Raw genomic sequence first — 13,116 nt, 5'->3', positions numbered from 1 at the left:
CCCATCTCTATAGTATTTGGGAGGCTGAGATGAGAAGATCACTTGAACCTGGGAAGGTCTAGGCTACATGAGCCAATGATCATGCCACTGCCCTCCAGCCCAGGCGACAGAGTAAGACCCTGTCTCAAAAAAAAAGAAAAAAAATTATTGGGGGCTTCTCCAAAGAGTGAGCATTAGGCTGTAGAATGTCAGAACTGCTGGACAGGAGGCAGTTGGAAAAGAGGAGGCCTGAGGGGAGGTGCTTGGTCCATGTGAGGGCTCGGGAGCAAAGGTCCGGGACAGCTGTACCACAGGACAGGACCAGAAGGCATGCAGGTCCTGCTGGGCTTGCTGGGGTCTCCTGATGCACTCCCAAGGTTTGGGAAGGTGGAAGTAGGAAGGTCAGATGTGTGTTTAAAACACCCCTCTGATGCAATCTCAAGGGCCCTTCAAATAGCCAAAACAATTGTGAAAAAGAAGAAGAAAGCTGAAGAACTCATACTTCCTGATTTCAAAACTTACTACAAAGTTACAGTAATCAAAACAGTATGGTACTGGCATAAAGAGAGACATATATATGGAGACCAATGGAGTAGAATACATAGCCCAGAAATAAACCCTCACATATATGGTCAGATGATTTTTGATAAGAGTGCCAAGACCATTCAGTAGGGAAAGAACAATCTTTTCAACAAATGGTGTTGGGAAAACTGGATATCTACATGCAAAAAAATGAAGTTGGACCTTTTCCTTACATCATATACAAAAATTAACTCAAAATAGATCGAATACCTAAACATAAGAGCTAAAACTATAAAACTCTTAGAAGACAACATAGGGGATAAGCTTCACAACGTTGGATTTGGCAGTGATTTCTTGGATATGACACCAACAGCACAGGCAACAAAAGAAAAAATAGACAAAATAGACTTCATGAAAATTTTAGAATTTTTTACATCTGAAGGCACTATCAACAGAGTAAAAAGGCAACCCACAGAATGGAAAAAAATACTTGCTAATTATGTATTTGATAAGGGATTGATATCCAGAATATACGGAGAAGTCCTACAACTCAACAACAAAAATAAACAAACTAACAAAAATCCAATTAAAAGTGGGCAAAGAGGCCAGACACAGTGGCTCACGCCTGTAATCCCAGGACTTTGGGAGGCTGAGGCAGGTGGATCGCCTGAGCTCAGGAGTTTGAGACCAGCTTGGGCAACATGGCGAAGCCCCATCTCTACTAAAAATACAAACATTAGCTGGGCATGTTGGTGGGCACCTGTGGTCCCGGCTACTCAGGTGGCTGAGGCAGGAGAATCGCTTGAGCACAGGAGGCAGAGGTTGCAGTGAATCAAGATTGCACTACTGGGTGGTAGAGCCAGACTGTGTCTAAAAAACAAAGGGCGTGGGGCAAAGAGGAGTCAGGTATGGTGACACACACCTGTAGTCCCAGCTACTTGAGAGGCTAAGGCAGGAGGATATCTTGAGCCTAGGAGTTTGAGACCAGCCTAGGCAGATAGCTAGACCCTATCTCTGAAAAACAAAATGGGCACAGGACTTGAAGAAAGAAACATTTCTCCAAGGAAGATATACAAATGGTCAATAACCTCCCAAAAGATACTCAACATAGGTTGGCTGTGATGGCTCATGCCTGTAATCCCAGCACTTTGGGTGGCCGAGGCGGGTGGATCACCTGAGGTCAGGAGTTCGAGACTGGCCAACATGGTGAAACTCCATCTCTACTAAAAGTACAAAAAGTTACCTTGGTGTGGTGGTGGGCACCTGTAATCCCAGTTGCTCAGGAGGCTGAGGCAAGGAGAATCGCTTGAACCCGGGAGGCGGAGAGGTTGCAGTGAGCTGAGATCACACCACTGCACTCTAGCCTGGGCAACTGAGTGAGACTCTGTCTCAAAACAAAAAAGAAAAAGAAAAAAAGAAAATATACTCGGCCGGGCGCGGTGGCTCAAGCCTGTAATCCCAGCACTTTGGGAGGCCGAGACGGGCGGATCACGAGGTCAGGAGATCGAGACCATCCTGGCTAACACGGTGAAACCCCATCTCTACTAAAAATACAAAAAACTAGCCGGGCGAGGTGGCGGCGCCTGTAGTCCCAGCTACTCGGGAGGCTGAGGCAGGAGAATGGCGTAAACCCGGGAGGCGGAGCTTGCAGTGAGCTGAGATCCGGCCACTGCACTCCAGCCTGGGTGACAGAGCGAGACTCCATCTCAAAAAAAAAAAAAAAAAAAAAAAAAAGAAAATATACTCAACATGACTAATCATTAGAGAAATTCAAATTGAAACTACAATGAGATACCATTTCATACTTGTTAAGGATGGCTGCTATAAAAAAAAAAATCGGAAAATAAATGTTGGCAAGAATGTGGAGAAATTGGAACCCTTGTGCACTGTTTTTGGGAATGTAAAATGGTACAGCCACTCTGGAAAACAGTATAGCAGTTCCTCAAAAAATTATAAATAGAATTACCATATGATCCAACAATTCCACTTCTGGGTATACACTCAAATGAATTGAAAGGAAGGTCTTGAAGAGATATTTGTACACCCATGTTCATGGCAGCATTTTTCACAATAGCTAAAATGTGAAAACAACCAACAGCCCATTGACAAATGAACAAATAAGCAAAAAATATATATATATACATACATGCACACAATGGAATATCACTCTGCCTTAAAAGAGGAAGGACAATCTGACACATGATACAACATGGACGAACCTTAAGGACATTATGCTAAGTGAAATAAGCCAGTCACAAAAAAACAAATATGAGGTAGTCAGAGTAGTCGAAGTCACAGAGACAGAAAGTAGAATGGTAGTTATCAAGAGCTGGAGGAACGGGGAGCCGGGTGCGGTGGCTCACGCCTGTAATCCCAGCACTTTGGGAGGCCGAGGTGGGCGGATCAGAAGGTCAGGTGATCGAGACCAGCTTGGCCAACATGGTGAAACCTCATCTCTACTAAAATACAAAAAAAATTAGCTGGGCGTGGTGGCCCATGCCTGTAGTCCCAGCCACTTGGGAGGCTGACACAGGGGAATTACTTGAACCCGGGAGGTGGAGGTTGCAGTGAGCTGAGATAGTGCCACTGCACTCCAGCCTGGTGACAGAGCAAGACTCTATCTCAGAAAAAAAAAAAAAAAAGAGCTGGAGGAATGGGGAGTTTCATGGGCACAGTTTCAGATTTACAGGATGGAAAGAATTACAAAGATGAATGGTGGTGATGGTTGCACAGCATTATGAATATATTACCACTGACCTGTACACTTAAAAATGGTTAAAGTAGTAAATTTATGTATATTTTACTACAATAAAAACAATGCAAATTTTTGTTTATTTGTTCGTTTAAGACGGAGTCTCGCTTTGTCACCCAGGCTCGAGTGCAGTGGCGCAATCTCGGCTCACTGCAACCTCCACCTCCAGCCTCCCAAGTAGCTGAGATTACAGGCATGTGCCACCATGCCCGGCTAAGTTTTGTATTTTTAGTAGAGATGGGGTTTAACCACATTGGCCAGGCTGGTCTCAAAATCCTGACCTCAAGTGATCCACGCACCTCACCCTCCCAAAGTGGGTGAGCCACAGTGTCCGGCCAAAAAGAATGCAAATTTTAAAAACCCTCTGGAAATAGAGGTGATGGTTACACATTATGAATTTTTTTTTTTTTTTTTTTTGAGATGGAGTCTTGCTCATCGCCCAGGCTGGAGTGCAGTGGCGTGATCTTGGCTCACTGCAAGCTCCGCCTTCCGGGTTTATGCCATTCTCCTGCCTCAGCCTCCTGAGTAGCTGGGACTACAGGCGCCCACCACCTTGCCCGGCTAATTTTTTGTATTTTTAGCAGAGACGGGGCTTCACCGTGTTAGCCAGGATGGTCTCAATCTCCTGACCTCGTGATCCGCCCGCCTCGGTCTCCCAAAGTGCTGAGATTACAGGCGTGAGCCACCGCGCCTGGCCACATTATGAATTATTAATACCACTGAACTGTATACTTTAAGATGGTTAAAATGGCAATTTTACATTTATTTTAACGCACACTGTATATGTGTGTGCATATATATACATATACACTAAAACAACACACATATACACACACATATATATATACACCACCACCCCCCGGCAGCTGCTATGTGAAGAACAGCCTGTAGGGGTACCGGGTGGGTGCTGGGAACCAGAGTGGCAGAAGGGGCTGAGGCTGAGGCTGGGGTAGTGGCAATGATGACTGCGAAGAGCCATGAGAGATTCCTGGTGTGTTTGGGTCCCTAAACAGACAGAATTGGATTGGATGTGGAGGGTAAGAGATGGAGATAGGGTATTTTTCTGTTTGGGCCATTACCAAGTTGAAGGTGCCTGACACATCTAAGACCCTGGCATGAAGCAGGCAGGTTGGGATGGAGACTTCTGTTTCATATTCACAAGCATATAATGACATTTAAAGTGCCATAGAAGAGATGTGGACAGAGAGAAGAGGTGCCAGGATCTGGGCTCCCCAGCACTGAGAAGAACCCAGCAAAGGTGGCTGGCAAGGATAAGCAAAGAAGAGTAGAAAGGCCAGCAAGTGGAGGGCCGAGGGATCCAGGAGGGGAGAATATCTGAGCAGTAGTGGGGAGTCAACTGCCAAGAGCCCATCACAGGAGCTCTTGATGCCTTGCTGGGTGGAGCAACACGGAACAACCAGGTCAACAACTCATTTTTACCCCCAACATCATGTTATGAACATTTTCAAGCCACAAAATTGTTGAAAAAATTGTACAAGGAACACCCACAAAGCCACTATCTGGATTTATAATGAACACCTCCTCTCCTGGCTTTATCACATATCCATTCTACCATGTATTTATTTTTCTGTCTGTCCATCTATCCATACATCTTTTTGTTGAATGTCAAAGTACATTGCAGTGTGCCAGGCATGGTCGCTCATGCCTGTAATACCAGCACTTTGAGAGGCGAAGGTGGGAAGATTGCTTGAGCCCAGGGATTCAAGACCAGCCTGAGTAACATGGTGAAACCCTGCCTCTACCAAAAAAATACAAAAATTAGCTGGGTATGGTGGCACCATGCCTGTAGTCCCAGCTACTCGGGAGGCTGAGGTGGGAGGATCACTTGAGCCTGGGAGGTGGAGGTTGCAGTGAGCCGTGATCATGGCACTGCACTTCAGAACTAGAACCTGTCTCAAAAAAAGAAAAAAAGTACATCGCCGATATCAGTATACTTCCCACTAAGCACTTCACCAAGCATATCATTAACTAGCGTTCAGTATTTATTTAAGGTTTCTTTTTTTTAGGTAAAATTTACATATAATGCAATGTACAGAGATTAATTATTCTGGTCGGTGAGCTTTGAGAAGCGGTCTGCAGCTCAGCCTCATGTGGGTTGCAGGTCATCTGGAGTGACCATGGGAGTCATTTAGCGGGAGTTTAAGAGGTGAGGGCCAAGGACTTGCAAGCCAGGATAAAGGGGCCTGGAGGGAGGGCAGCAGAAGCCAGGAGGGAAAGCCGGGGATGAACCAAAGGGTCCTGGGGGTTTTAAGGAGAAGTTGAGGCTAGTCCAAGGGTCCGGCCTCTCCTGGAGAGTGTGACTGGGGACTAAGAGGAGTGTGTATGGGGAGGGTGCTGGGGAGACGGCCGGTCATGGAAGGGGTGTATTACAGGGTACACCGGATTGTCCTGTTGTTGCAGGGAAGGGGAGGCTGTCCAGAGCAGTGTGGGAGGAGTTGAGAGATATTGAGGGCAGAGAGACACATGTGTCCAGGGATCAGCAAGGGGATGGATCCTCTCCCTGTCATGGAGATCCAAGCCAGTGAGGCCTTCTAGCCCCAGGAGCTATTAGTTTCAGCCTCCACTCCCCAGATCCTGACCTCAGGTGCTAGGCAAGTTCCCAAGACCTTCCTCAGGGCTCTGATAGATTGGCACAGGCCTCCCCTGGCTGGTCCAGCTCTGGATCAGTGTGACCCTGCCCACTGGGACCCTGTGGTACCTGCTTCCTAACCCTGAGGTCAGCCAGCTGACAGTAAGATGCTAGATGGGGCAGGCGACATGTCCATTGCTGTACCAGTGTGAATATCCAGGCCAGGCCTGACTCCCTCCCTCTCAGCTGCCACCTTAGCTGCCCTTCTGCACATTGGCCTGTCCTTGTTGTCCAGGGGGCATGGGAAGGTATGTTTCTCCTGCTGAGACCTGGTCAGTGACTCATAACCCAGAAAGGCATATAGTCACACTGGCCAGTGGGGACCTTCCAGGAACCTCTAGATTCCTGCAGGGAGGGCTCCTTTATGAGCTGTTTCTGTCATGTTTCAACTTGTACCAAAATGAAAAGCATGAATGCGGCATCAGGCATGATGTCAGTGCTGAGTGATCTGAAACACTGAATGCCTGCTCTCCCTGGTAGGGCTGGGTCTCTCCACAGGAAGAAGGCTGAGTGACGTCTGCAACCCTCCTTTTCCTTGCTGCTGGGGGAGGTGAGAGGAGGGGAGTGGGAAGAGAACTTGTGACTTCGGGGGGCTCTCAGAGCTTCCCGACAGCCATGGAGGTGACTGTGAGGTAGACTCCACCCTGTGAGCACCCTTTGGGGCCAGATATGGCAAGCAAGTCTGAGTCCCACTCTTGAGGGCTGAGGCACTCTGTGTAGCCTGTGTTCCTGCAGGGAAGATGTAGAAGCTCTTCCCAGAACTGCCCTCCTTGCTCCAGAGCCCAGTAGAGGAATTAGCAGGGAGTCACCATTGCAGACAGATCATAGCTGTTCATTCAACTTAGAGTTCATATAGCCTCCAGCTTGGGCCCCAAGCCTCTGGATCCTTGGCCAGTACCACCTTAGCTGCCCTTCTGCACACTGAATAGTTTGAGTAAGGAAGCAGCTAAGAAAGACTCTTCTCAGGGAGAAAGTCCTCTCAGAACTACAGAGCCCACAGGGTCCTACCTTTCCAAGTCCCTAGCAGACTCATGGCAGAGCAGGTGGCAGTGGCTCCCTGAAAAGCCTGTAGGAAGGCTTCCTGTAGCTTCTGCTTCCCCCACCTCTTAAACCACCTCTTGACCTGGTACTGCACTGAGCCTTCCCATCCTTACTGCCACCTAGGCCCCCGCTGGGCCAGGGTGCACAGGCTTCCATGGAGGTCCCTACCAGTTCTTGGAGATGGCAAGATGGGCTTCTTGCTAGCAAGAAGAGTCAGCTCGATCAAAGCTAATGTCTGGCAGAGCTGTCCACCTTAGGGTAGCCCCAGGAAGGCTCCTGAGACATGAGGCTCATGGCTGGTAGCCTGCACATCTCCTGCCCATGTGCCAGATCAGGATCTTGGAGGTATAAGACAGCAGAACCCTAGCTGAGGCATCTTGTCACACTGGTAGAAGTATAGTCCCTCTGATTCTAGTGGAGAGCCAGCTTGAGAGGGCCTAGGAGCCACAGGGAGCCTTCTGGGTTCAACCTCCTGATGAGGAGGCATCACTGTGTGCAGCTAAGGAAGGCTCTAATTGTACTGGCACTGAGGCCAGGGGAGTCTGCCACAGAACTATTCATGTATACCCAGGCTGAGTGGGCGGGGATAGGGGCCTTGCAGTAGGGAGGAAGAGGCTTCGGTTGGCCTCCTCCCAGGAAACTCCTGGGGAGGCAGAGAGGAGGAAGTCTTGTTGGCCTCAGAAAGCTCCCTCAGCCAGTGTCCTCCTTAGGAGGCCTTGCATGCTGGGCCTGAGCCTGGGAGGGGCTGTGGGGAGGGTGCGGTCAAGGTTCCTCACTGTCTGGAAGAGGCTGGATAGAAATAGCTGCACCCATCTGGGCGATGAGTCACTGAGGGGCGTTTCAGCCTTTTCTTGGAGAAATTCTATTTTAGGTGAGATGCCTGTGCCACAGCCTGGATGATGGGGGCTGGGGAAAGGAAAGTTCTGGTGGTGAGTGCAGGAGGTTTGGCATGTGCCTTTGTTCAGCCTGATTCAGAACCCCAGGGAGAGTCACCCCAAAGTCCCAGGATAAGAAGCCTTACCTCCTAAATCCCCTTTCCCAGGAATAAGTCTCACCTCAGGGCATGCTGCTGTGCCCAGGTGAATGAGAGCGATGGGACCCTGGGTGTGGGCTGGGCACCCACAGCAAGAACTGAATTTGTGGCTGCCACCCTGGGCCAGAGGCTGAGCTTCCCCTCTGGGGAGTAATCCCCTTCCAGAGTTCCTCTCCGAATGAGTAGAAATGGCCTGCTCTTGGGAACTCCCACTTTGATGGGAATAAGCCTCTCCCTCCCAAGAAGACCTTTCTAAAAAGGTCTTTAGACTGGGTTCAGGGACTGAAATTGTTTTCTCTCTGGCTTTCTCTGCCCAAACATAGACAAAGCTGCCTTGCTTCTTTTTTTTTTTTTTTTTTTTTTTTTTTTGAGACAGAGTCTTGCTCTGTTGCCCAGGCTGGAGTGCAGTGGCGTGATCTCAGCTCACTGCAACCTCTGTCTCCCGGGTTCGAGCGATTCTCCTGCTCAGCCTCCCAAGTAGCTGGGACTACAGGTGTGTGCCACCATGCCCAGCTAATTTTTTGTATTTTTAGTAGAGACAGGATTTCACCGTGTTAGCCAGGATGATCTCAATCTCCTGACCTCATGATCCACCCGCCTCGGCCTCCCAAAGTGCTGGGATTCCAGGCGTAAGCCACCACGCCCGGCCTGCCTTGCTTCTTAAAAAGCATCTGGGTGGGTTAATGGTTCGCAGCTAGGGGGATGGCTTCTCACCTCACTGCCTCAGTATCACTGTTCTTAGAGTTTCTAGAACTGGGATTGGCCTGTGGAGGGCTCTGCCAGGGTTTGCAGTGCTGACTTCTAGAGCCTGATTTGGCCTTTGGAAGAGGCAGGACTGCAGAAGGCACTAGGCTCCAGGCTGTCCAGGATGCGGTTTAGGAGCTACGCAGAGCTGTCAGGGCTGATCTTGCCAGCAGCAACACTTCCTAGCCAGGGAACCATTGAGAGCACATTGCTAAAACATCTCAGATCTTGGTTTTCTCTCCTGTGAGGACAAAATGAGAGAATGCCTATGAACATGCCCTATGTGGTGCTTGGCACAAGGGGGTACTCGCCAAAGTGCAGTGTTCTCCCTCTTCTTGGCTGCTGCTCTTGGGTTGCTGGGATAAGGCACCTGAGCCCAGGCCCCCTAACTGGCAAGTCAACCTGCAGCAGTAGCCCTGGGGCCTCAAGGCAGAGAGCAGGGCTGGAGTCACATGTGCAGGTAAATAAAAGGGGCCTTCTGCCCCAGAGATGAGACGACACCTTCCCCTGGTGATGAATGGGTGGCCAACAGGGTGCATTCAGAACCTCTGGTTGCAACCACAGACAGAGAACAACCTTGGCCTCCAGCCTTGGCTCTGGTTGATGAGGAGGAGACTTTTCATTGAGGCACCAAATCTCGGGGCTTCTACCTTGTTGAGCTGTGACCCACATGACCAAATTGCCAGGATGAATGAAGCAAGCCCCTCTGGGATGAGCCCTGCTCTGTACCACATGTTGTGTGCAGCCCTAAGAACACCCTATCAATGAGAGCTCATGGGCTGCTTTGGGGGACAAGAGATACCTCGTAAACAACAAATTAGTAGACACTTTGGGAAAGAATAAGCACTATGAAGAAAATAAGCTGGGTGATTTGATGCAGAGTACCCAGAGGGTGTTTTATTTTTATTTATTTATTTAATTATTTTGAGATGGACCTTCACTCTGTTGCTCAGGCTGGAGTACAGTGGCACAGTCTTGGCTTACTGCAACCTCCGCCTCCTGGGTTCAAGCAATTCTCCTGCCTCAGCCTCCCAAGTAGCTGAGATGACAGGCGTTCGCCACCACACCCAGCCAGTTCTTACTATTTTCAGTAGAGACGGGATTTCACCATGTTGGTCAGGCTGGTCTCGAGCTCCTGACCTCAAATGATCCTCCTGCCTCTGCCTCCCAAAGTACCTGGATTACAGGCATGAGCCACCGCACCTGGCCAAAGGAGAGCGTTTTAGATTGTGTGGCCAGAGGAGTCCCTGGTGGGAAAGTGATACCTCATCTGAAATCTATACAAGCTGGGCCAGGGAGCAGAGGGAATAAGGAGTACAAAGGCCCTGGTACAGAAATGAGCTCAGGGGACCACTTGGCAGAGCAGACAGCCTAGAGCATCTGCAGTGAGACAGCCAAGGGGAGATGGCAGAAAAAGAAGCCAGAGAGATGGGGAGGCTGGGGTGGGTGACAGGGTTGTGCTGAAGAGTTCCCAAGGTGTTGTGGAAATCCACTTGGAGTGTTTGATCCTATTGGTGAGATGCTCTGATTTACATGTGGGCTTTTTGCAGAAAAATTATTGGCCAAGGCATAGCCAGATCCAGAGAATGGAATGAAATCATCAGATCTACTCCTTTCTCCTTTCCTTGACTCCTACCATCTATGGACGTCATTCTTAGCATCTCTCCATATGTTGGGAAAGAAGACTACTACTGCTCCAAAGCTACATCCTTCTGATTAGTAATCCAAAGGAAAAGGAATAAAGACCCTCTCTCCTGTTGTTCATTACCAGATAACGTGGAGGGCTCTAACTGACTCTTTGCCAGGTCATGTGCCCATCCCTGCATGGGGCTAATGACAGAGGGAAACTATGTGTTTATCATGTGGATAGTGGCACGTGTCTCGTTTACTCTGGAGGCATGAATTACCCCATTTCTTTAAAAAGCTATCTTCCTGGCCGGGCGCGGTGGCTCAAGCCTGTAATCCCAGCACTTTGGGAGGCCGAGACGGGCGGATCACGAGGTCAGAAGATCGAGACCATCCTGGCTAACATGGTGAAACCCCGTCTCTACTAAAAAATACAAAAAACTAGCCGGGTGAGGTGGCGGGCGCCTGTAGTCCCAGCTACTCGGGAGCCTGAGGCAGGAGAATGGCGTAAACCCGGGAGGCGGAGCTTGCAGTGAGCTGAGATCCGGCCACTGCACTCCAGCCCGGGCGACAGAGCGAGACTCCGTCTCAAAAAAAAAAAAAAAGCCATCTTCCTTAAGGGGAAAAAAAGGCTTTTAAAAATTCTACTTAACATCAGTCACTTACATTGCATTACTTTACCCTCACTTATTTTGTTCTCAAGATTTTTCATTCTATATCTTGTTTCTTCAGCTAGACTCTAAGCTCCTTCAGGATAGAAATCCTGGTTTCTTGGCCGGGCGCAGTGGCTCAAGCCTGTAATCCCAGCACCTTGGGAGGCCGAGACGGGTGGATCACGAGGTCAGGAGATCGAGACCATCCTGGCTAACACCGTGAAACCCCGTCTCTACTAAAAAAAAATACAAAAAAAAACTAGCCAGGTGAGGTGGCGGGCGCCTGTAGTCCCAGCTACTCCGGAGGCTGAGGCAGGAGAATGGCGTAAACCCGGGAGGCGGAGCTTGCAGTGAGCTGAGAACCGGCCACTGCACTCCAGCCCGGGCGACAGAGCGAGACTCCGTCTCAAAAAAAAAAAAAAAAAAAAAAAGAAATCATGGTTTATTTTTATTCTCTATGCCTCCTTCTCCCACGTATTACTCTTCACTTATTTATTCATTCTGCGAGTTTTTACTGAATACCCATTGCGTACAGGCACTGCTCTAGGGCCATGCCTTTCCTCTTGGATTAGGTTTTAAAAGATCAATCTGGTTGCTGTGTGTAAATGGCCTGAAGTGGGAAGCAGGGGAAGGCTGCTGGGTTCATCCAAGCAAGGAGGTTGGGGTGCACAGATCTGAGGCACTGCCAGGGGGTGGCAGGGAGGACTCTCAAGCAGGAGGGTCTGGCAGGCAGTGGGTTGGTGGTTGGGGTGGGGTCGGGGGATGAGACTGCCTCCGCTCTGCCTCACATGCCTGGCAACTCCTGGAGGGCAGAGGAGTGCCATCTGTCCTTCAACCCTGCCCCCTGGCAGCCCAGAAATACCTGAGCAGGACTTGGTGCTCCTGCCTGTGCTAGGAGTGGCCTTGGCTGCTGTGAGACCTGCACTGACCTGAGCCATGAGTACCGCCAGTCCTGGCCGCCCTACTGACTATTTTGCTTCTCTCTTCAGGTGAAGGAATGGCTCTGTCTGAACTGTCAGATGCAGAGGGCTCTGGGAATGGACATGACCACTGCACCTCGCTCCAAGAGCCAGCAGCAGCTGCACTCCCCAGCCCTGTCTCCTGCCCACTCCCCGGCCAAACAGCCCCTGGGGAAGCCAGAGCAAGAGAGATCTCGGGGTCCAGGAGGACTACAGCCTGGGTCCCGCCAGGGTGAGACAGCCAGGGCCACCTCAGTGCCGGGGCCTGCCCAAGCAGCTGCCCCTCCAGAGGTGGGGAGGGTGTCTCCTCAGCCCCCTCAACCCACCAAGCCTTCCACAGCTGAGCCCAGGCCACCTGCAGGAGAGGCCCCAGCCAAAAGTGCCACTGCAGTGCCCACTGGGCTTGGTGCCGCCGAGCAGACCCAGGAGGGCCTCACTGGTAAGCTCTTCGGCCTCGGCGCATCACTGCTAACCCAGGCGAGCACCCTCATGTCTGTGCAGCCTGAGGCTGACACCCAGGGCCAGCCTGCCCCCAGCAAGGGGTCACCCAAGATCGTCTTCAGTGATGCCAGCAAGGAGGCTGGCCCAAAACCCTTGGGCTTAGGGCCCGGGCCTGGGCCAGCACCTGGAGCCAAAACTGAGCCTGGGGCTAGAACGGGTCCTGGATCTGGACCTGGAGCCCTGCCGAAAACTGGGGGAACAACCAGTCCAAAGCATGGAAGAGCAGAACATCAGGCAGCATCGAAGGTTGCTGCCAAGCCAAAGACCATGCCGAAGGAAAGGGCCACCTGCCCACTGTGCCAAGCCGAGCTCAATGTGGGCAGCAAGAGCCCAGCCAACTATAACACATGCACCACCTGCAGGCTCCAGGTGTGCAACCTGTGTGGCTTCAACCCAACACCACACCTGGTGGAGGTAAGAGCTAGACCAAGCACGCTCCCTTGAGCCTTGATGAGAGGCTGGGCCTGGGTAGTGGGTGGCATGGGAACCAGAAAGAGTACTGGGTCTGCAGCAGCCATGGGGGTGCCCCTGCACAACGAATGCTGCAGAGGGGCTGCATTCCTTTTCCTGTCCCTACCTCAGGCCCCAGTTCTACTCAGAACTAACTTTCACTCAGAGAACTAACTGGCATAGTAGTTGGGGGTAATGGTGCCTGC

The 13,116-nt window shown here is 50.5% G+C and overlaps 1 protein-coding gene across 1 annotated transcript in view; it reads left to right on the top strand.

Moving 5' to 3' along the window:
• Positions 1-13,116, top strand: part of BSN (bassoon presynaptic cytomatrix protein) — a 108,539-nt gene that overhangs the window by 73,099 nt on the left and 22,324 nt on the right. Inside the window, exon 3 of the mRNA XM_030940052.1 lies at positions 11,990-12,874. Within this exon, the coding sequence (XP_030795912.1) occupies positions 11,990-12,874 (885 nt within the window). The remainder of the gene's footprint in view (positions 1-11,989; positions 12,875-13,116) is intronic.

This window comes from Rhinopithecus roxellana, chromosome 1 (genome assembly GCF_007565055.1).
Source record: "Rhinopithecus roxellana isolate Shanxi Qingling chromosome 1, ASM756505v1, whole genome shotgun sequence".
In the NCBI taxonomy this organism is placed as follows: Eukaryota; Metazoa; Chordata; class Mammalia; order Primates; family Cercopithecidae; genus Rhinopithecus; species Rhinopithecus roxellana.
Note: the sequence above shows the minus strand (reverse complement) of the source record. Positions and strands in the feature narration are given on the sequence as shown.